A 19,635-nucleotide genomic window follows, 5' to 3' on the forward strand; every position below is an offset into this window, starting at 1 on the left:
GCTGGGGGATTGAACTGCGGTCCCTGTGCTTTGCTAAGCTTGTTCTGAGTAGGTGCTTTAGACCACTGAGCCATCTCACCAGCCCCTATTCTACTTTTTCTAACTCTGGCTAGGAGCGGAAGCTGTGTGCCCACCCTCGGCTAGAGATCTACCAGCAAGATCATATCCACTTTATGTGCCCACTGGCACGACAGGGAGATTTCTATGTGCCAGAGGTGAAGGAGACAGAGCGGAAATGCCGGGATCTTGCGGAGGCCAGTGATACCCACATGGATGGTACAGGTATAGAATGGGGAAATGAGGGTAGGACCCTGCAGGGCGCCCCTCTTCTGGATACCCAACAGCATGGTTGAGGCAGCTTCTCTGTATTGGCACTGTGTCAGGCATGCTGACACTCCTGTCCCAAGACCCACATGCAGAGTTGTTTGCTCCCAGATGCATAGTTCCACACAGCTATGGTTTCACACATTCCCTTGGCAACACAGATACATAAAGCCCCTGTTTGGATGTCCTCTAGATACATCAGGAGTACCCTGGTAAACACAGATCACGGACAGTTGGATGCTTATGGGGCTGATGCAGCTCAGGAGAGAGTCTCTTGGGGAGGTCTCACCAGGAAGTAGTATTGGCACTGGATCTGGAAGATACAGAGGGGGACGAGGTGTTCCCCTGTCCCTCACCAGGGGACCCCAACAGCACTAACTGCCTTCTCCTACCTCACCACCAAAGCCAGCCCATGCTTCTGCTGGCAGCCACAGCGCCCCAGATCCAGGGCAGCAGGCTATTCATGTGCCCCCAGCCCATCTCCAGTCATAACTTTTTGTGACCCCAGGCTGTTGCCAGTGGTTCTGGGTTGGGGGACAGTCCTTGGCTACCCTGGATGGACCCTTTGTCACTCTTAAAGTGCATGATTTCTAAGAATGGTACGGAGCTGTAAGGGGAAGGACTGTCCCTTCTCCTGTTTCTCTAGGAGACTTTTTGCCCATCCAGTCTTCAACAGCCAAGGTCACCCTAGAGAGAGACATGTGTTGGCAGGAGTTGGTGGGGGAAGGGTGCTGGGAGGCAGTCTCCTCTCCCTAGGGGCCTGTGTCCAACATAGTTAACTTCATCTGCTCCTTTAATTACCTCCATGGGGTACTAGTCCCTTCTGCTTGGTAATGCCCGGCAGACACACTCTTCAGTGCTCCTACTGTGGGCACAGGACATGACACAAGGTCGGCAGACCTAGGCAGCCTCCAGGACAGGAAGGAGGAGTACCTTGACCTTCTATGACTTCCCCCTGCTGCCTGACTGCACCCTCCTTGACACACTCACTGTTTCCTTTCCTCCCAAACACGGCCTGCTAGGAGTGTTGAGGGACTGCTTGGCACCTGCTAGAGCTGGCTGCAGCTGCAGCTTCCATACCCTCCAGCTCCCCGGCCTGTCCTCCCCACCAGCCTGCCCACCCACTCCCTAGTGCGAGTGCTGAAGGTCTGTCCACCCCTGACAGAGCCTGTCTTGACACCCGGGGCGGACTCTGGGCATCTGCCAGGTGCATGCCACTTAGCAGGGCATAGTGGGTGCATGGCCACCCAAGGCTTGTCCTGTCCCTGTTTGCCTCCCTGCTGGGCTGTGGCTTGGGCTGGAAGGTGAAAGGGGGTGATTAGTTGCCTTGTGCCTGTTATTACATTGATGTATTATTTAGCTCCAGAGAAGCGATAAATATTTGATCTCTTTTCACTGGCTCTAGGCAGAGGGGGAGGAACTGGGGTAAAGTTGGTAGCTTCATATCCTCTGATCAACAGCCCTGGGGATTTAGGTGCTACCTTGCCTTTCCTGGTACCCTCTCCTCAGAGATAAGCATCAAGGCACTGGGACTTCCTCCTGTGTGTACTTTAGTGGGGCTGTAGGGTTGCCACTCCCAACCTTTAGCTTCTTTATCACAAGTGTCTGGGATTCTCTTCCTCCCAGGATGCTGAACCCTGGGCTGAAGGAGGCACCTCTGGGCTTCTTACTTTGATTACTTCTAGCTCAGGATTGGTGATGGAGACATCCAACTGGGAAGCGGACATCTCTAGAATCATTGGGTAGATGATCCCTTACCTTTATGATGTTCCACAGGAATATCTTCATATACCCTGAAGGAAGGGTGGCACATTGTGGGCTGACAGAATTTAGCTCACAGCCTCTGGGACACTGATTGTTCTGAGCAAGGAGCTGGAGCCCTGCCCTGGGAGCTTAGCCCAGGATACCATTGCACCGTGTTAGCATACCTCTGTATAGAAGCCATACCTGGGGGCCGCCAGCAAGAGGGCTCTGGGCAGCAGGTTGGCACCTTCAGGACTCACCTCCCTCTTCCACTAAGATCCAAGAGGGCATCTTCTGGGGCAAGTAGGCTGGGGAAGCAGGTCTCAAATTCCTTCACTTTCAATGTAGACCCCTACTGAGGTTCAGGGACAGCTCCAGGCCAGTCCAAATGCAAAGCAGTCCCTAGATGTGTTTGGCTTTGGGCTCTATCACCATGACAGCAGGAACTGGGGAAACTGGCCCATCCCTCACCTTTATGATATGCCACAGGAAGGGTGGCACATTGTGGGCTGCACTCTCTTCTTCCTTGCTACCTTGTAGCTGCATTCAGTGCCTCTGATTTGGAGAGGTGAATGGAGGGGTTGCTCCTAGTGAGGAAAGATGGAGGGCCACTTACTGGGTTGGTGAAATAGGTCAGGGAGGCTACCTGGGCCATCAGCTGGCTCAGCACTGTTTTGGGTTGCCTCAGTCACCAGCTTCTTTTTCGCTGCTTTGTAGTGCAGGAAACAGCAAGTAGCTAAGGCAGGGGTTGTTGAGGTGGGTAAAGGTTCCTCTGGGTTGAGCCAGGCATGGGGGAGAAGGTCTTTGAAATGTTTCATCCCAGAAACATTTTTTGTGACTGGCTAAGTGCTAAGACTTCTCTGTCTTTGTGCCTCAGACCCCCTCTTAAGTGTGGAGACTCACGGTGGCCATAGGGAGGGACCAGCTGACTTCCTGGATATAGCTGTTCCTTTGAGACGCCTGCGTGGGGGTGGGGCCTGGAGAGACCTCCTGGTCCATTCTCGGGTCCTCATGCCTAAAGGGCAGTGTTCTGTAGCTGGTCGTAAGGGAGTTCTTTCCAAGCCTAAAATGAGGGGTGGAGGGGACACTGGCAGTGTCTTTGTTCTACCCTCAGCTCCTCACCCCAGGGCTGAGTAGCCCTTAATGGACTGGGTTGGGGCAACAGGCTTTGTGGGAGTGCAGGAGCTGAGGCTAACTCAGGATAAAGAAGGGAGCGCACAGCCAGCTGCGCCCTCTCTGCCGCTTTCTCCCTCCCCACACTCTCCCTCAGCCTTGTCAGCACAGCTCCAGTCAGGGCAAAGGGCAGCTGGAATGGGTCTCCTGAGCCATCCATGGTGGGTGTATTATTCATGAGCAGGCTGTGTATGCTCAGGTGCCAAGCTGATGGTGGACCATGGGTGGGGGGAGTGCAGTGGTCCTGGCTAACTTGTGCTCCCTTGTCCTGGCCACAGGAGCTGACACGATGAGTGACACGAGTTCTGTAAGCCTGGAGGTGAGCCCCGGAAGCCGGGAGACTTCAGCCACCACACTATCCCCTGGGGCGAGCAGCCGATGCTGGGATGACGGTGATAACCGAAGTGAGCACAGTTACAGCGAGTCAGGCGCCAGCGGCTCGTCCTTTGAAGAGCTAGATCTGGAGGGAGAGGGGCCCTTGGGGGAGCCACGGTTGGAACCTGAGGCCACACCACTGGGGGCCATTTCAGTGCCTCAGAGCCCCCGAGAAGGCTGAGAAGCAGGCTGTGACCTGCATCCTCCTGTTATCGTAGCTAAGGAAGCGAGCAAGCTCTCCAGCCCTCTTCTTCCTTTCCTTCCCCAGATGAATCTGGGGCCCTGAGGGGGTCTGACCTCAACCCCTCAGGCCTCTGCCAAGCCTTTCCCACCTTGCCTGTTTGGCTTGCAGGGCCAAAGGAGCCAGGGACTTACTGGTATCAGCCTCCTGGGCCGCCACCCCTGTGGTCTTTTTTCAGTCTCACATTGGAGCTTCCAGAATCCAGAATAAAACAAATGATTTTCTTGTTTCATCTTGATTTGAGTTGCGTGTGTATATGTTAGTTCTGTGTTGGGGAGCCCTGTGCAGATGGACTGGGAGTGGACTGGAGCCTCCCAAGCACAGGAGAGGAAGGCTCCCTGGGGGGAGGGGAGAGGGAGTATTGCAGGCTCCTCACTTCTGGCTCTGTGACCCCAGTGGACAGCCACCCCAGCAATGCAGTGGGTGTCAGGGCTCCCCTAGGCTGGTGAGAAGCAGAATGAGGAGTGTGGGTCAAGCACAGGGTGCCCGACAGGACTCAGAAGTGGAGAGCTCACAGCTTACCTTTGCTTCCGAGGATGCCTTTATGAGTCCGTGGCTCAAGTGTGCCTGTGCTCATGCTGGGACCTCTCCGGGGGTGGTGGCCACTGCCGCGCAGGCCAGAGCCTTGTAGCTGGGTGTGTGCATCTAGGCACAGACAGAGCTGCTGGTGGTACTCCTGGGTGAGAATGCCCAAGTGAGCATCCAGATGTGATTGTGGCCGGGCCTGGTGACTCCTGCCTGAAATGTATCACTGTGGGAGGCTGAGGGAGGAGGATCACAAGTTCAAGTCCAGCCTGGGGAACTTAGTGACTTAGTAAAACTCTGTCTCCAAACTTTTATTTCGGAAAGGTCTGGGATATAGCTTAGTGCATAGGCTCGGTGTTCAGTGGTCAGTAACACACACACACACACACACACAAGTGCTTGTCACTAGGTGTGGCTGCTTGTGTATGGATGGTTGTGTAGGTTTTGAAGGTGGTGCTGTGCCTTGTGTGTTAAGTGGTATGGGTTGCGTGCTAGGCTGAGAGATGCTGGCTGGAGGGAAGTACCACTGGGAGCTTGTCTGTATATAGTTACCCAGGGCTGAGTACATAGTCATGTGTCCACGTATAAAGACATGCTTTATTGTGTATCTGTGCATAAAGCTGTGGGTCTGCACAGCTGTATGTCCATGATCACAACTGAAGGGGGCATGACTGTGTCGAGATGCTTATGTGTAGCCATGTGTCCCTACGTAGGTACTGCTATCACTGGCTGTGTCCATGTGTACAGCTGTATGTGTATGGCTGTATCTACAGCAGTGTAGGAGAATCCTGTGCTTTTGGGCATTCTGCACATGTGCAGTAATGTATTATGACTGTGTCTTCCCATATAGTTATGTGTCACCTTGTCTGCATGTACAAGTTATGTGTCTAAAACTGGGTGTGTGTTTTTGTGTTTGTGAAATAGTCTTGCTATGAAGTTTAGGCTAGTCTTGAACTCATAATATAGCTCAAACTGACATCAAACTTGCAACGATCCTCCCGCCTGAGCTTCCCAAGTGCTGGAATCACAGGTGTGTACCATCACACCCACCATGGGTGTATGTCCTTGTCTGCGTGTGTCATTGGGAATGGTGCCTATGTGTCTGTGTGCCGTTGTCTGGCTGGCTGCAGCAGACAGTGCAGCTCATCACTGCAAGCTGTGTGAAAGTCTCCCTTTGCTGCTGCTGTGTAGAACCATGTCTGTGTACAAAAGCCTGGCGTCTACTGTGAAGCTGTCTTGGTGAGTGGGCTGAGTGTGTGACTGGGATCAATGTGCAGCTTTTCTCACCTCAGCACCCTCCTGCTGTCAACCCCGCTGCTCCAAAGCCTGGTCCATCGCTCACCTACCCCGGGGAGCAGTTGCTCTGAGCCAGCCAGAGGGTGAGAGCAGTTGGTGGCAGAGCTGGAGCTGGAAGACAGCATGTCTGTCTCCCCAGCTTTGTCTGACAGCTCTGAACCTTCATCCCACTGCCACCGCATCTCCTATTAGTGATCAGTTTTGCATTTGTTTTGAGTTTGATGTGTTTTATTTCAAAGCCATGTTCATCAGAGAGTAGTGGAGCCCATCAAGCTTCCATGTTCAGGGAAAAAGCTGTCCTTGTGATCCTGCGTACATTTGAGTGTGCGCCCCTGAGGAGCCTGGGCCTGGCATTTTCATCAGCACCTCTCTGAGCTGATGCTGCCTCCAATGACACCTGTGGAGAAAAAGGCAGCACCAGGGGAACATGTAGGGATATTACGCCCCTTAGCATTCATTAGTGTGTGTACCTCTGGGGGGCAGACAACCCCAATGTGGGGCTAGATCTGAGCTCAGGTCCTCTTCCCCAGATCCTTCAGCATGGCCTGTCTCTACAATTCATCCACCGCCCCTACCCAGGGTCGTCCTTACCCATCCTGTGGGAGAGGAGTCAAGCGCATCTCAGAGCTGTCCTCCCTCTGCATGGGCTCCAGCACTCACTCCCTCCTACACAGCAGCCAATTCCAGGAGCCTTTCCTCGGCCCCCTCCTCTCCCGTGTCAGCTCAGCAGATCGTTCAGGACCGACCCTAGTGCGTGGTCCTGATGCCTCCAAAGGCTGATAGCTGCAATCAGTGCCCTTGGTGCATTGGAGCAGGCACTTGTGGGGGAGGGGTAGCGGCCTTAAAGGTCATCTGCAGGGAGGAAGGGAGAAGGCTGGTCTCTGATCCCCCCTCCATACCAATCTTTTCCTCTTGTGACTAAGCTAGCTCTCACATAAGCCACAATATGTGGCCTGAGCCGCAGTTGCTGGGTGGAGAGAATGGATGAGGACAGGGACAGACCTGCTGCGACAGGCCAGGGCTCCCCTGAGCTCCCACATGCCGCTTTGACCTATCACCCTGATTTCAGGTCCAGACCCTGGGTCCAGCTCCTGCTCTTACAGATGAGACCTATGGCATTGTGCTCATTCTCTTGGTTCGGTGATCTCCCTGTCCCTGTCCCGTGCCCTTTTCCCGCCGCTTCTCTGGGACGCAGCGTGGGCTGGTTGCAGGGCGAAGGGACCTGCCAGGCACCTGCTTCAGCACAGAGCTGGAGCGCCCAGAGATTCAGAACCACGCGACGGACAGCTCCGGGCCCCCTCGGAGAGTCTGGGGCTGCGACGGGGTCCGGAGGGAGGAGGAGGCTGGGCTGAGAGAGACCAGGAGCTGGGAGGATTGGAGGAGGGGCCGGGGGCGGGGCGGCCGCGATTGAAAGCGGCTAGGCGGGCGGGACGCAGGCTCAGAGCCGGCGAGCGAGCTAGGGAGCGGGATCCGGAGCTCCGCGCCCCTCTTGCTCCACTCCGATTTCTCCGTGTCAGAGCTGGGCGCGCCAGGTAGGGTGAGCCCGTGGGGCTGCGGCCACTTTCGAGCTTCTCGATCCTGACCCCACGCCCTGGGTCCCCACAGGCCCTCGAGTTCTGGGGTACCTGGGCCGGGGCATCCAGACGGCGCTCTGGGAGCTTGGGTAAGCGGGAAGACAGCCTGGGGCGTCCCGCCTTTCTTTCCCCAGAGAACGCATGCTCTGCATCGCGCTCCCCGGGTCTTCCCGCTCCATCGTCCTCTGGTCCTTCTGTCTATGCCTCCGTCTTTGTCTCAGCCACCCAGGCTAGCTTGCCCCCTATCACATTTGATGGCCTTGCACCCTGGCTGCCTACCTCGGGGTTCTGTCCTCTACCAGCATCTGAGCTTCCATCCGGGCCTCCCCTGTGCTCTGCCTCATCTGGGTCCCTGCCCCATCTGTGTTGCTTTTCAGTCCTGCTTCTCTCTCCTGTTAGCCACTTCTTTGGGGTTTCTGCAGGATCCCAGTGTCGTTGCCCGGGCATCAGCGGGAGGTCTGGGGAGCTGAGGGCAAAAAGTGAGGAGCCCAGTCTCTCTGTGGTCAGGACCTGGGGTCCTTGAACTAGCTGCTATCCTCAGCCTCAGTTTCCTTTCTTACTTTGAGGGAAGCTGTATACCCTTCTTCCAGCCTTTCTAAGCTTGTGTGATTGTAAGAGTATGTGTGGCATGCGTGTTTGGGAAGGTAACTGAGGTCCAGATGATGGAAGGTGGGGGGCTGAGGGCCAGGGTCAGAATGGACAGGTCCTTGAGGCTGAGGCAGAGGGGTCCTGAAATGGTGACTTTCTCCGCTGTTTGGAGCGAGGAGGAAACATAAGCTAAAGTCTCAAACTGCACTTACATAGAGCTGGGGAGTCCAGAACGCATCCTCAGCACTGTTAGAAGATTCTGGCCAGAGGCAGTGTCCCCACCCATGACACTTGCATATGTTCACATTTGCTTTCCCTGATGACTTAGAACCTGTAGCCACAGGGTGCCTTCCTTAGGGCCAGCCTCTTTACCTTGCAGCTTCAGGGTTCTTTCATTGGTGACTCTGGAGATGGTCTTTTAAGAACAAGAGGGTAAAACCTTTGGGTGTTCAGTGGGGCTATAGACTTTTTCTCTTCTCTAGTAGACACCTTGACAGCGATGCTTCCTTTCTGAAATCCAAGGCTCAGGATGGGGACTAGGACTCTGAGTTTGTAACTCTGACTTGGCTTCTGCTTCAGGTATTGGCCTGGGGTTCTGTGAGGTTTGTGTAGGGTCTTGGAAACCCTTCAACCTTCACAGGGCTTGGCATTGCTGCAGTCTGCTGTCCTGTGCCTGGGCTTCCACTCTCTGCCTTCCTACCCCTCTGCTGGGTTTGGTAGTTGCATAGGGCCCATCTCCACCCCCGATAAGGGCAAGACTGACAGACGGGGGTGGGAGTGGAAGTTGGCCCAGGAACTTCTCAGCAGAATGATACTCCCCTCTCTGTGGCTCCTGGGCCCCTGGGAAAGGTGTGTGGGGAGCGGCGGAGTTAGAAGGGGAAGCTGGAAAAATGGGCGGCAGCTGCTCTCAGGTTCCACTTTGTCTGTGTGTCTGTGTGTCTGTCTGTCTCTGCAGGAGCTGGGTCCCTTCTCATCTCTCTTCCTGTCTGTCCTTTTCTGGTCCCTATCCCCCTCCTCTTTTTGCCTTCACTGCTTCTACCCTCATCCCCTGGAGACCCAGATCTGCTGGACCCATCTATCCCCTTTGGGGCCATGGGATCGCTGCTTGGGCTCCTGGCACTGCTGTTGCTGCGGGGTGCTGTGGCTGAGGGCCCAGCCAAGAAGGTGCTAACCCTGGAGGGTGACCTGGTACTGGGTGGGCTGTTCCCGGTGCACCAGAAGGGTGGCCCAGCAGAGGAATGTGGTCCTGTCAATGAGCATCGGGGCATCCAGCGCCTGGAAGCCATGCTTTTCGCACTGGACCGCATTAACCAAGACCCTCACCTGCTGCCCGGCGTGCGCCTAGGTGCGCATATCCTCGACAGCTGCTCCAAGGACACACACGCCCTGGAGCAGGCACTGGACTTTGTGCGTGCCTCGCTCAGTCGTGGTGCTGATGGCTCACGCCACATCTGCCCTGATGGGTCTTATGCTACCCACGGTGATGCTCCCACTGCTATCACTGGTGTCATTGGTGGCTCCTACAGTGACGTCTCCATCCAGGTACGTGGAAGCCACTCAAAAGGGCTCTGGGGACAAAAGCCAGGGTGGTGCCCCAGAACACCTGCTGTGCGGGGGTTCCAGGTACCATGCAGTGAAAGAGATCAACAGTTTTCTTTCAGTACCTTTTTGTAGAAGAATAAGAAAATGGCCCTATCACATAATGATTTCTAGAGGTTGTAAGAAAAATTAATGTAAGAGAAAAACAAACAAGAAACATCTTACTCCCAACACACACACACACACACACACACACACACACACACACACACACACACCCTGGTGTTAAGTAACCTGAAAGACTCAATAGCCGGGCTTCTAGACTCAGTGGATTTGGACTCTGGCTCCCCCATATACTAACTGTATGACCCTGGGCAGATTATTTCCTCATAAAATGGGATCCAACACATGTTCTCTCTCTGAGAGGTTTGTAGTGGAAATTTAATGAGACAATACATTCAAAGCATGTATCAGAGGACCTGGCAGGTCATAATGCATATTCATTATTAGCTGCTGCTTTATTTACCCATTCTATAGACAAGGAGATTGAGGCTCTGAGAAAAGCAGATCACAAATCTGCTTGTGATCAAAGGGGAGACCTAAAGTCAGAACTCTCAGTCCAATCTATCTGACTGTCCCCTTTACCCCATTTAGAAAGGGGGTGGACAAATGGAAGCCAGGAGTGTCCAGAGAAGAGGAACAAGACAGAGGACTGAAGAGGAAAAGAAGCAGAAAGTGCATGGGGAAGTTACCCCAGGGCCTTCAGGGGGTGTAGGATTGGAGGGCACAAGTGAATCTCCACCTCTCCCACAAGGGTCAGCAGAGGTGTCCTGTTACTGTGCTTCGGCAGGTGCTGGCCCAGCTAGCTGTCCTTTGCTGCTTACTGGCTGCACCTAGGGCACTGCTCACTGCTTCGGCCCAGGTCGGGTGCTCTGCCTCCGTGACTGGGCCTAGCTCTTGCCCAATTCCTTACCTGCTGGTGTCCAGGGCAGGTTGCTGGATTTTGAGGCCTGACATGAGATACAGACTGAGGACTGGGAGGCCTTGGATGGGGCCTTAGCTTCCTTTCGGCTAGCAGCAGGCAGTGCCTTTGGAGAAATGAAGCAGAAGTAGGGATTGTGGGATAGGAGGGTCCTGGATTGTCTGTTCTTGCTAGTCTTGGCTATAGGTGTGCCTATGTCAACATTGCCATCTGCAGCCCTGGCTGGGGCAGGGGCGGGTTTGCAGCTTCCTACCACTGCTGTCTTAGGGGCCTCAGGGAGCTGTCTCAGCACCTTTGCCCTGCGGTTTGTGTCGTGACCCCTTGCATTTTTCTGCAACAACTGTTACCTCCTTCCCATGCAAAGCTGCCTGCTTCCTACAGTAGGGCCTACACCTCAGCATCATGTTGCTTTCCCTGTCCTGGACAGCACAAGGCCCAGCCCTTCACCCTTAGATTGCACCTGTCCATGATTCCTCTTCATTCCTGCCCCTTTCTGTCCTCCCAGTTCGTATCAGTTTCTATGTGCCAGGCACTGTGGTCTCCTATGCATTACCACTTTTTGTCTGCTCAGAAGTATAAGGCAGGAATAAAAAAACTGAGACACCAAGAGATTTTTCTAACTTTAGGGATACAGAGGTAGAGAGTGAGGGAGAGAGCACTAGCACCTTATACTGTCTCAGTCAGACCCTACATTCCAGTTAGTAGTAGAGGACTTAAACCTCTCCTGTGGCTGAATTCTGCTTTCTCTTACTCATCACTTTACATGTTTTCGGCTGGACTCCCCTCACATGACCTCAGGATGGGAGGGGAGGAGCTGGGCTGCCAGGCAGGTCAGTGGTAGAGCAGAGAGCTTTTTTGCTTTTAAATGCCACACTTAGATATCAGTGGGAACTGGGTTTTTGGTTCTGTGTCTTTTCTTGGGAGGCTTTCCCTTTTCCCCATCATTCCATCAGGGTTGATGCTGGGGAAGTGTTTCCTACCTCCAGGCAAGGTCAGAATGTGAGAGCCTGGGCATCCTGATACCACCTAGTGCTTCCCTCTGTCCCTGGTGCAACTAGGTGCCAACTTCTGTCTACCCCAGGCCTTCCCCTGCCATGCATCTGCTTCAGAACCCCAGGGCTTGGCACTGGTCTTACACTCTCAGCCGTTGGGAAGAGACAGAAACCCCAAGTAGAAAACTCATTAAGTTTAGATGAGAGGCTTTAGAGACAGTGGACCTTTGCACTGACCTTGCGGACACTTGATCCCCAGCTTTGCTAGAGGTGGGAGGTTCATCTGTCTGCAGTGGTTGTTTGACCTGCTCTCTGATCTTTGCCCTCTCTACCCACTCCCCGACCAGGTGGCCAACCTCCTGCGGCTATTTCAGATCCCACAGATCAGCTATGCCTCCACCAGTGCCAAGCTGAGTGACAAGTCTCGCTATGACTACTTTGCCCGCACAGTGCCCCCTGACTTCTTCCAAGCCAAGGCCATGGCCGAGATCCTCCGCTTCTTCAACTGGACCTACGTGTCCACTGTGGCTTCTGAGGGTGACTATGGTGAGACAGGGATTGAGGCCTTTGAGATAGAGGCCCGTGCTCGCAACATCTGTGTGGCCACCTCGGAGAAGGTGGGCCGTGCCATGAGTCGAGCTGCCTTTGAGGGCGTGGTGCGAGCCCTCCTGCAGAAACCCAGTGCCCGTGTTGCTGTCCTGTTTACCCGCTCTGAGGATGCCCGTGAACTGCTTGCTGCCAGCCAGCGCCTCAATGCCAGTTTCACCTGGGTGGCTAGTGATGGCTGGGGGGCTCTGGAGAGCGTTGTGGAAGGTAGTGAGGGGGCAGCCGAGGGTGCCATTACCATTGAGCTGGCCTCCTACCCCATCAGCGACTTTGCCTCCTACTTCCGGAGCTTGGACCCATGGAATAATAGCCGGAACCCCTGGTTCCGTGAGTTCTGGGAGCAGAGATTCCGCTGCAGCTTCCGGCAGCGAGACTGTGCTTCCCACTCCCTACGGGCTGTGCCCTTTGAGCAAGAATCCAAGATCATGTTTGTGGTCAATGCAGTGTATGCTATGGCCCATGCGCTGCACAACATGCACCAAACCCTCTGCCCTAACACCACCCATCTCTGCGATGCCATGCGACCTGTCAACGGGCGCCGCCTTTACAAAGACTTCGTGCTCAATGTCAAGTTTGATGGTAATGGAGCTGGCTGGTATCCATCCACCTGCTGACCCTCAGAGGATAGGGGGAGCGGGCCTTCACGTTCCATTACTTGGATAAGAAATGGAACATAGCAAAAGTGAAGGGCTCCAGCAGGGTGTTGGTGGCAGAGCTAGGGCAGGAACTGTGGTTCTGCCCGCTGAGCCCCTTCCAGAGGGCAGTGTCTGGCCTGGTCTTACTGCTTGGGTGTGTTCTGGTTCCTTGGGCCTTGACCTCTCTCTCCTGACTCCCCTTGCTGACAGCAGAGGCCAGGGCACCACAAACCCATTCTCAGGGAGCAGGAGTCCAAATTAGGGTGAGTTGAGGGTGAGTGTCAGTTGAAACTCTACTTAGGGAAAATCTAATCCTGATTTTCCATCCATACTATCCTCAAATCAAAACTTAAACTGCTTGTTTTAAGAACGAGTGTTTCAGAATCATCATTCAGCTTTGGGAAGTGTGGGAGAGGCCACCTGGGCTGACAGAGCGTAGAGGCACTGGCGTAGGGTTGGGACCAAGAGGGCTGTTGTCCTCAGTATCCGTGGAGATTGTTTCTAGGACCTCCATGGATACCACAATTTGAGGAGGCTCATCCCCTTTATGAAATGGTTTATTTGTGTATAACCTCCTATCTTCCTATATGCTTTAAATTGTCTCTAGATTATTTACTATATCTAATACGATGTAAGTGCTATATAAATTGTTGGTACATTGTGTTGTTAAAGACACAATGACAAGAAAATAAGTCTGTGCATATTAGGTATAGACCTAAGTACTATGGTCTAAATGATTTTTTAAACAGTATTTTTGACTGGGCATGGTGGTGTACACCAGTAATCCCAGGACTCAGGAAGCTGAGGCAGGAAGGTTTCCAGTTCTAGGTGAGCACAGGCTACATAGTGAGTTAAAGCACAGTGTGATCTACTTAGCCAGACCCTAAACTAAAGAAAAAAATTGGATTCTGAGTTGGGCAACTGAAGCTGCGGCACTTGTGCCAACTGTAATTCCAGTAAGACTGACATTCAGCACTAAAGAATTAGGGTGGGGACTGAGGTTTGAGTCGGGGGTCAGAGCTGGGTATGGGTTGAATTTAGGCTGGGCTAGACGTAGATATGGAGAACTTTGAGGCTGGGTGGGGGAAAGGGCGTTGGACTTGGGTTTGGATTCAGGCTGCAGTACTCATCCATGGAGCCTTAGTTGTGGCATTTGCTTGAACCCTGAGTTCTCAGTGGGCCTATACATGGATATAGGCCTGGCTCCTGAGCCTGGTTGGGCAGTGTGAGGTTTGTACATGACGGAGTCAGGGTGGACAGTGGCTGGGACCTTTCCGTGGAAAGCACGGCTGCTGGTGAGTATGCATTTGAGATTCAGTGTGCACTGGGATCAGGGTTAGGGCTGGTGGTGGCTAGAGTTAGGGTGTTGTTAACAGCAATACATTAATGGATTGTCACATCTGAGGAAGGCCGTGGTGAGTGTTGTGATAAAGTTAGGGGTTGGGGACCAGGTTAGAATGTGTCTGAGACTATGTAAGGTTGAGTCTAGTAAGTCACTATGGACCAGTACAGGCCTAGCCTTTAAGGCTGGGGTTACATTTGAGGCTTAGGATTGGTAAGGGCTGAGGCCTGATGTTGGAGTTTAGTGGTAAGAATTTGTTGTAACCTCACCTTTAGAGAAATGGCCAGAGCTGGGCATAGTGGCACATGCCTGTAATTCCAGCAATGAGGGAGGCAGAGACGGGAGGATTGCTAGTTTGAGTCTCATGTGGGCAATTAGCAAGACTTTCCCTCAAAATAAAGAGCTGGAGGTGTAGCTCAGTGGTAAAGCACTCTGGGCTTGATTTCTAGTACTTGCCACACACACACACAGAGAGAGAGAGAGAGAGAGAGAGAGAGAGAGAGAGAGAGAGAGAAGAAAAGATGGGAAAGAAAAAGAAAAGGCAGGCTAGCAGGCTAGGGTGGGATGGGCTTTAGGTTGGGGCGAGAATTAGAAGAGCTAGCAGTGGTCTTAGCTCTAAGTGATTGTGAGGGTTGAAGTCACATCAGAGTAACCCACTGTCCAACCCTTTCTCCCCGCCTTCTCCACCCCAGCCCCCTTCCGCCCTGCTGACACTGACACCGAGGTGCGCTTCGACCGCTTTGGTGATGGCATTGGCCGCTACAACATCTTCACCTACCTGCGGGCAGGCAGTGGGCGCTACCGCTACCAGAAGGTGGGCTACTGGGCGGAAGGCCTGAGCCTCGACACCAGCCTCATTCCCTGGGCCACCCCCTTGGCTGGCCCGCTGCCTGCTTCCCGCTGCAGTGAGCCCTGCCTCCAGCACGAGGTGAAGAGTGTGCAGCCTGGTGAGGTGTGCTGCTGGCTCTGCATCCCTTGCCAGCCCTACGAGTACAGGCTGGACGAGTTCACCTGTGCAGACTGTGGGCTCGGTTACTGGCCCAATGCCAGCCTGACTGGCTGCTTTGAGCTGCCTCAGGAGTACATCCGTTGGGGTGATGCCTGGGCTGTGGGACCTGTCACCATCGCCTGCCTGGGTGCCCTAGCCACTCTCTTTGTGCTGGGTGTCTTTGTGAGGCACAACGCCACACCTGTGGTTAAAGCCTCTGGTCGGGAGCTCTGCTACATCTTGCTGGGTGGTGTTTTTCTCTGCTACTGCATGACATTCATCTTCATTGCCAAGCCATCCACGGCTGTGTGCACCTTACGGCGCCTCGGGTTGGGCACTGCCTTCTCCGTCTGCTATTCAGCCCTGCTCACCAAGACCAACCGCATTGCGCGCATCTTCGGTGGGGCCCGGGAGGGGGCCCAGCGGCCACGCTTCATCAGTCCTGCCTCGCAGGTGGCTATCTGCCTGGCACTTATCTCGGGCCAGCTGCTCATCGTGGCTGCCTGGTTGGTGGTAGAGGCACCAGGCACCGGCAAGGAGACAGCTCCTGAACGGCGAGAGGTGGTGACATTGCGCTGCAACCACCGTGATGCAAGCATGCTCGGTTCGCTGGCCTACAACGTGCTCCTCATTGCGCTCTGCACGCTGTACGCCTTCAAGACCCGCAAGTGCCCAGAGAACTTCAACGAGGCCAAGTTCATTGGCTTCACCATGTATACCACCTGCATCATCTGGTTGGCATTCCTGCCCATCTTCTATGTCACCTCCAGTGACTACCGGGTAAGCCACCTGCCACAGAGGAGGGAGGGGGGAGTGGGACCCAGACCCTTGGTTTCCTAGTGTCTCATTTTATCTGTTGATAATTGAGGCTCTAAAAGGTTAAATGCTCACTTGAGCTTACAGCTTGTGTAGACCCTGCAGGGGAGGTGAGAAGGCTGAGTAGGACTTGGAGAAATGCCCAAGGACTTGGGGAACACGAGTTAGACAGATAAGAGATGTCAGGACTTAGATGTCATTCCCTAATCTGGGAGGAAAGAGGAGTGCAGGAATGTGTTCCAGTGAGCAGGACTTTGCCTTAAGCCATTGAGTACCTGGCTGGAGAGGGAGTGGGCAGATGAAGGAAAGCTGAAAGGTGAAGCAAAGAGCAGGCAGAGGACCTTAGGGGTGCAGGAGTGACAGAGGTTAGAGCAGGTGAAAACTGTACTCAGTCAGTTGCTTCCAAGCAAAATTGGTTCTAGCTGGCCCTGACTGTCTCAATGGGCGTCCTCAGCTGCAACGGGCAGTGGCTACGTCACATGGGTGTTCAGGAGAGGCCCCTCTGAGGAGGTGATGGTGGAGTTGAGCATGGAATGATGATCATCTAGATTAATCCTCATTCTTAGAGTGAGCTCCACCACTTTTTTGTTTTACCGATGAAACAGGACAGTCATTCACTTGCCCAAGGTCACTCAGCTTGGTCCCATAGAGGAAGGTCTGAACTGAGTCTTAACAATTAAATGAGCAAAAATATTGTGGAAAAGCCCTGGCAAAGGTCCTTTTCCCAGGACAGAGGTTTCAAAGTGCTGATGAGCCGGGGATCACAATGCTTAACCGCTCTGCCTGCACCTGCTGGGCCACCTGCCTGGGTGGTGGAGGCCAGGGTTGGAGAGGGGATCTGCTGTGACTTGGTCTGCATTTGCATATGATTTACACTTCGTTACCAATTGTGGGCAACTAAAGACTCACCCATGGCCTACACACACAGTATTTACACATGCAGATGCAGACTGGGATACGAACACATATACCTGTACATGTGTAGACAGACACATCCCCACATGCACACACACATTCTGGCATACTTGGCATAAACATGTCTTCCTGCCTGTAACATACATCCATATCCATACATCCCTCAATTACCTCCAAACCTTTGCACAGCCTGTATGTACTATCTATTGCATATACATACACCCACAAAAGTATGCATGTATCTACATGTATGCACTCCATACCTCCACCCCTCTACACATGCAGAAATCCCTATGCTTACACGCACCTCTGCACGTGCACTTCCACAGCTGGAACTTTGGTGTCCTGGGAAAACAGTCCACAGGACTGATGCTGGGACTATGCTCACCCTTATAGGAATCCTTTGGGGCTTGGTAAATGGACCAAGGCCCAGTGGATGATTATTTCTGTTCCAGAAAGCCTGGGAAGGGGGTCTTGGTGGCTGGACCAGGCTTTGGGGATAAACATACCTGATTTGTAATTGCTCATCCACTCACCCACTGCAGGTTCAGACCACCACCATGTGCGTGTCAGTCAGCCTCAGCGGCTCTGTGGTGCTGGGCTGCCTCTTCGCACCCAAACTGCACATCATCCTCTTCCAGCCGCAAAAGAATGTGGTGAGCCATCGGGCACCCACCAGCCGCTTTGGCAGTGCCGCCACCAGAACCAGCTCTAATCTTGGCCAAGGTCAGCACTCTCAGCATAGCTCTCCACCTGGGACCCCTTCCACTACAGCTTGCCAGGCATGATCCATTCCTCAGGTTGCTGAGATTCCTTGTCCTTGAAATGACACTGGATATGAGTGGGTGGCACAAGGAGGAGAGCACTTCCCACTACAGTCCCTCTCCCCCTACTGCCTGCCTTCCACAGAGGATCTCAGGGTCAGTCCACATCTCTGGCTTCCATTCCCTAGGATCTGGTTCCCAGTTTGTCCCCACTGTCTGCAATGGCCGAGAAGTGGTGGACTCAACTACATCATCACTTTGAAGATACTGTACTCCTGCCCTGACATGGCTGCTCCCTGAAACCAGCGCAGACCCAAGTCCATGGCCAGGAGGAAGTCGGCTGGAGCACTGCAATAATACTGCCCCACACCTGCCCTCAAGGTCATACCCACCTACCCACCTACCCTTTCCGAGTCAGAAGTGAGGGTCCCTCACAGGGGAACCTCTGTCTTTACCACTAACTGCCCTTCAGCTCTATCCCCTGCTTGCTAGGCTTAGGGGTCAAAGGAGAGAGAACCGGGGTCCCTCTGCCCTGGAAGAGGGTGGTTGAAGACTGTGGGCCCCGATCCCCAGTCAGTAAAGGTGCTTCCAGCCCAGCCCCTACCCCTTTCCTAGGGCCTTTTAAATTTTTTATATAAGTTATTCTGGGATGGGAAGGGTGGTTATTGTGGGGGTCATTCCTCCTTATGCACAGTAGTTTGTCTTGTGGTTTATTTTGTATTATCTGTAAATAAAGTGTCTTTATTTAAAATTTTTTCTCTTTTCCCTTGACCCAGGGAAACCCCTCATGCCCTCCCTAGCCCCCCAAGGCTTCATTCTGCCAGTATTAATGGACTCATTGTCTGGTGCTGTCAGCCACTAAGACAGACCTAGCCTTGCCTGGTGGAAAGATTTAAAATGAATAAACCATCCTCCCTTAAAAGGAGCCTTTTCACTAAGATTCTTACAACTGGGACAAAATATGTGACATCTGGAAATTAAAGGAGAGGCTTATTTTGGCTCCTGGTTTTTGGAAGCTTCATTCCACGGTTAGCTGGCTCCAAGGCAAAACAGTACTGGAAGAAACTGCTCATACCATGGCAGCCAGGCAGGCAAGAGAAAAGGAAACATGGGGCAAGAGCACACCCATTCAGGTCACTTCCCAGTGACCCACCCCTTCACCTGGGCCCATCTTTGAACTTGAGGTTGAGGGGAACCTTTTAGATCTAAACCATAACAGGGTCCCTGCAGACTGTACAAGACACTCCTGGGGTGAAGCCAGGAGGTTTACACAGCCAGGTTCATCTGCCCATCCAAGGGAGGAGTTTCCCAAAGCCCCTGCCTGCCAGATGGTGTGGGGTGACCGTGACCCCAGGGACCCCATGGCTGGCTGCCTGGCATTTGGAGAAGCTGTTGGTCAGTGCAGAACCAGGCAGAATATGAGGAGGTGTGGGACCATTTGTCATGCATAGAAAGCCAGACAGAGTGCAGAGGAGGAAGGTGGATTAAAGCAGGGAGGGCAACTGACGAAGCCTCTGCTGTTGGGTGGAGCAACAAGTATAGACCAGCCTCAGCAATGTCTTTGGGCAGCTCCTGAGTTTGTTATCTGGGCCTCACCAGCAGAGGGCGCCAAGGCCCAGCCTCGGCCATATGGCTCAGGGCAGACCACAGCTGCCATCATGTGGCCTGGAGGACAGTGGGCCCTGAACCAGAGGAATATGACAGCATGAGGAGGGACTGTAGCAGCTGAGAGGGTCAAGGACCTTGCAGTAGGAGATAGGCCAGGGATCCTTGCTATTTTCATTTGCATCTGCTGACTGATGAGGCTGTGAAAATTTGGCTTAATTTAAAATGTGGAAACAGAAAAATGAAACAAAGAAAAATTGCAGAAGAGTTTCTCCTCTGCCAACATCTGGGATGTAGGGATGACAGATAAAATGAGAATGCTCAATTAACTACAAATCTCATAAACAGTAAGTACTATTTTTGTTACCTCCATCCCACACACTATTTAGGATTCTTATACTAAAACATTTTGTTTATCTGAGCATTCTGTGTCTTCTCTGCCAACTTTGACATTCCTACTGGAGTGCTCTATAGTCCAGCTTCTTTTTTTTATTTTTTCCATAATTTTATTGAGAAATAGCAATGAGACAGTTTGAAACCAAATTGGTAGGACAGTTGCAATAATTAACACATTGCATGCATGCTTTCTAGTGGTTATTTGCTGTACAAGAT

At 53.1% G+C, this 19,635-nt stretch overlaps 2 protein-coding genes across 4 annotated transcripts in view; both read left to right on the forward strand.

The window, feature by feature from the left end:
- The window catches only part of Tex264 (testis expressed 264), a 29,135-nt gene extending 25,041 nt beyond the window's left edge, over positions 1-4,094 (forward strand). For all 3 annotated transcript variants that reach the window (XM_023706343.1, XM_004625253.2, XM_023706346.1), the window contains exons 5-6: positions 114-282; positions 3,519-4,094. In XM_023706343.1, the coding sequence (XP_023562111.1) occupies positions 114-282; positions 3,519-3,796 (447 nt within the window). In that variant the 3' untranslated portion in view covers positions 3,797-4,094. The remainder of the gene's footprint in view (positions 1-113; positions 283-3,518) is intronic.
- Positions 4,095-7,080: 2,986 nt separating this feature from the next.
- On the forward strand, positions 7,081-18,165 carry Grm2 (glutamate metabotropic receptor 2). Its single transcript, XM_004625151.2, has 6 exons — positions 7,081-7,209; positions 8,795-9,381; positions 11,700-12,537; positions 14,628-15,703; positions 17,200-17,380; positions 17,607-18,165. Exons 2-6 carry the CDS (start codon positions 8,932-8,934, stop codon positions 17,678-17,680), a joined length of 2,619 nt encoding a protein of 872 aa, XP_004625208.1. The 5' UTR covers positions 7,081-7,209; positions 8,795-8,931; the 3' UTR covers positions 17,681-18,165.
- The last annotated feature ends 1,470 nt before the right edge of the window (positions 18,166-19,635 follow it).

The sequence above is a fragment of the Octodon degus genome, unplaced genomic scaffold (assembly GCF_000260255.1).
Source record: "Octodon degus isolate 3935 unplaced genomic scaffold, OctDeg1.0 scaffold00008, whole genome shotgun sequence".
Classification (NCBI taxonomy): domain Eukaryota; kingdom Metazoa; phylum Chordata; class Mammalia; order Rodentia; family Octodontidae; genus Octodon; species Octodon degus.

Bases quoted from the DNA above. Each gene is read 5' to 3' on its own strand.
- Grm2 (XM_004625151.2), top strand. From the start codon at position 8,932: ATGGGATCGCTGCTTGGGCTCCTGGCACTGCTGTTGCTGCGGGGTGCT. The intron at 15,704-17,199 runs GTAAGCCACCTG...CACCCACTGCAG, and splicing joins TCACCTCCAGTGACTACCGG to GTTCAGACCACCACCATGTG. The intron at 17,381-17,606 runs GTCAGCACTCTC...TCCATTCCCTAG, and splicing joins CAGCTCTAATCTTGGCCAAG to GATCTGGTTCCCAGTTTGTC.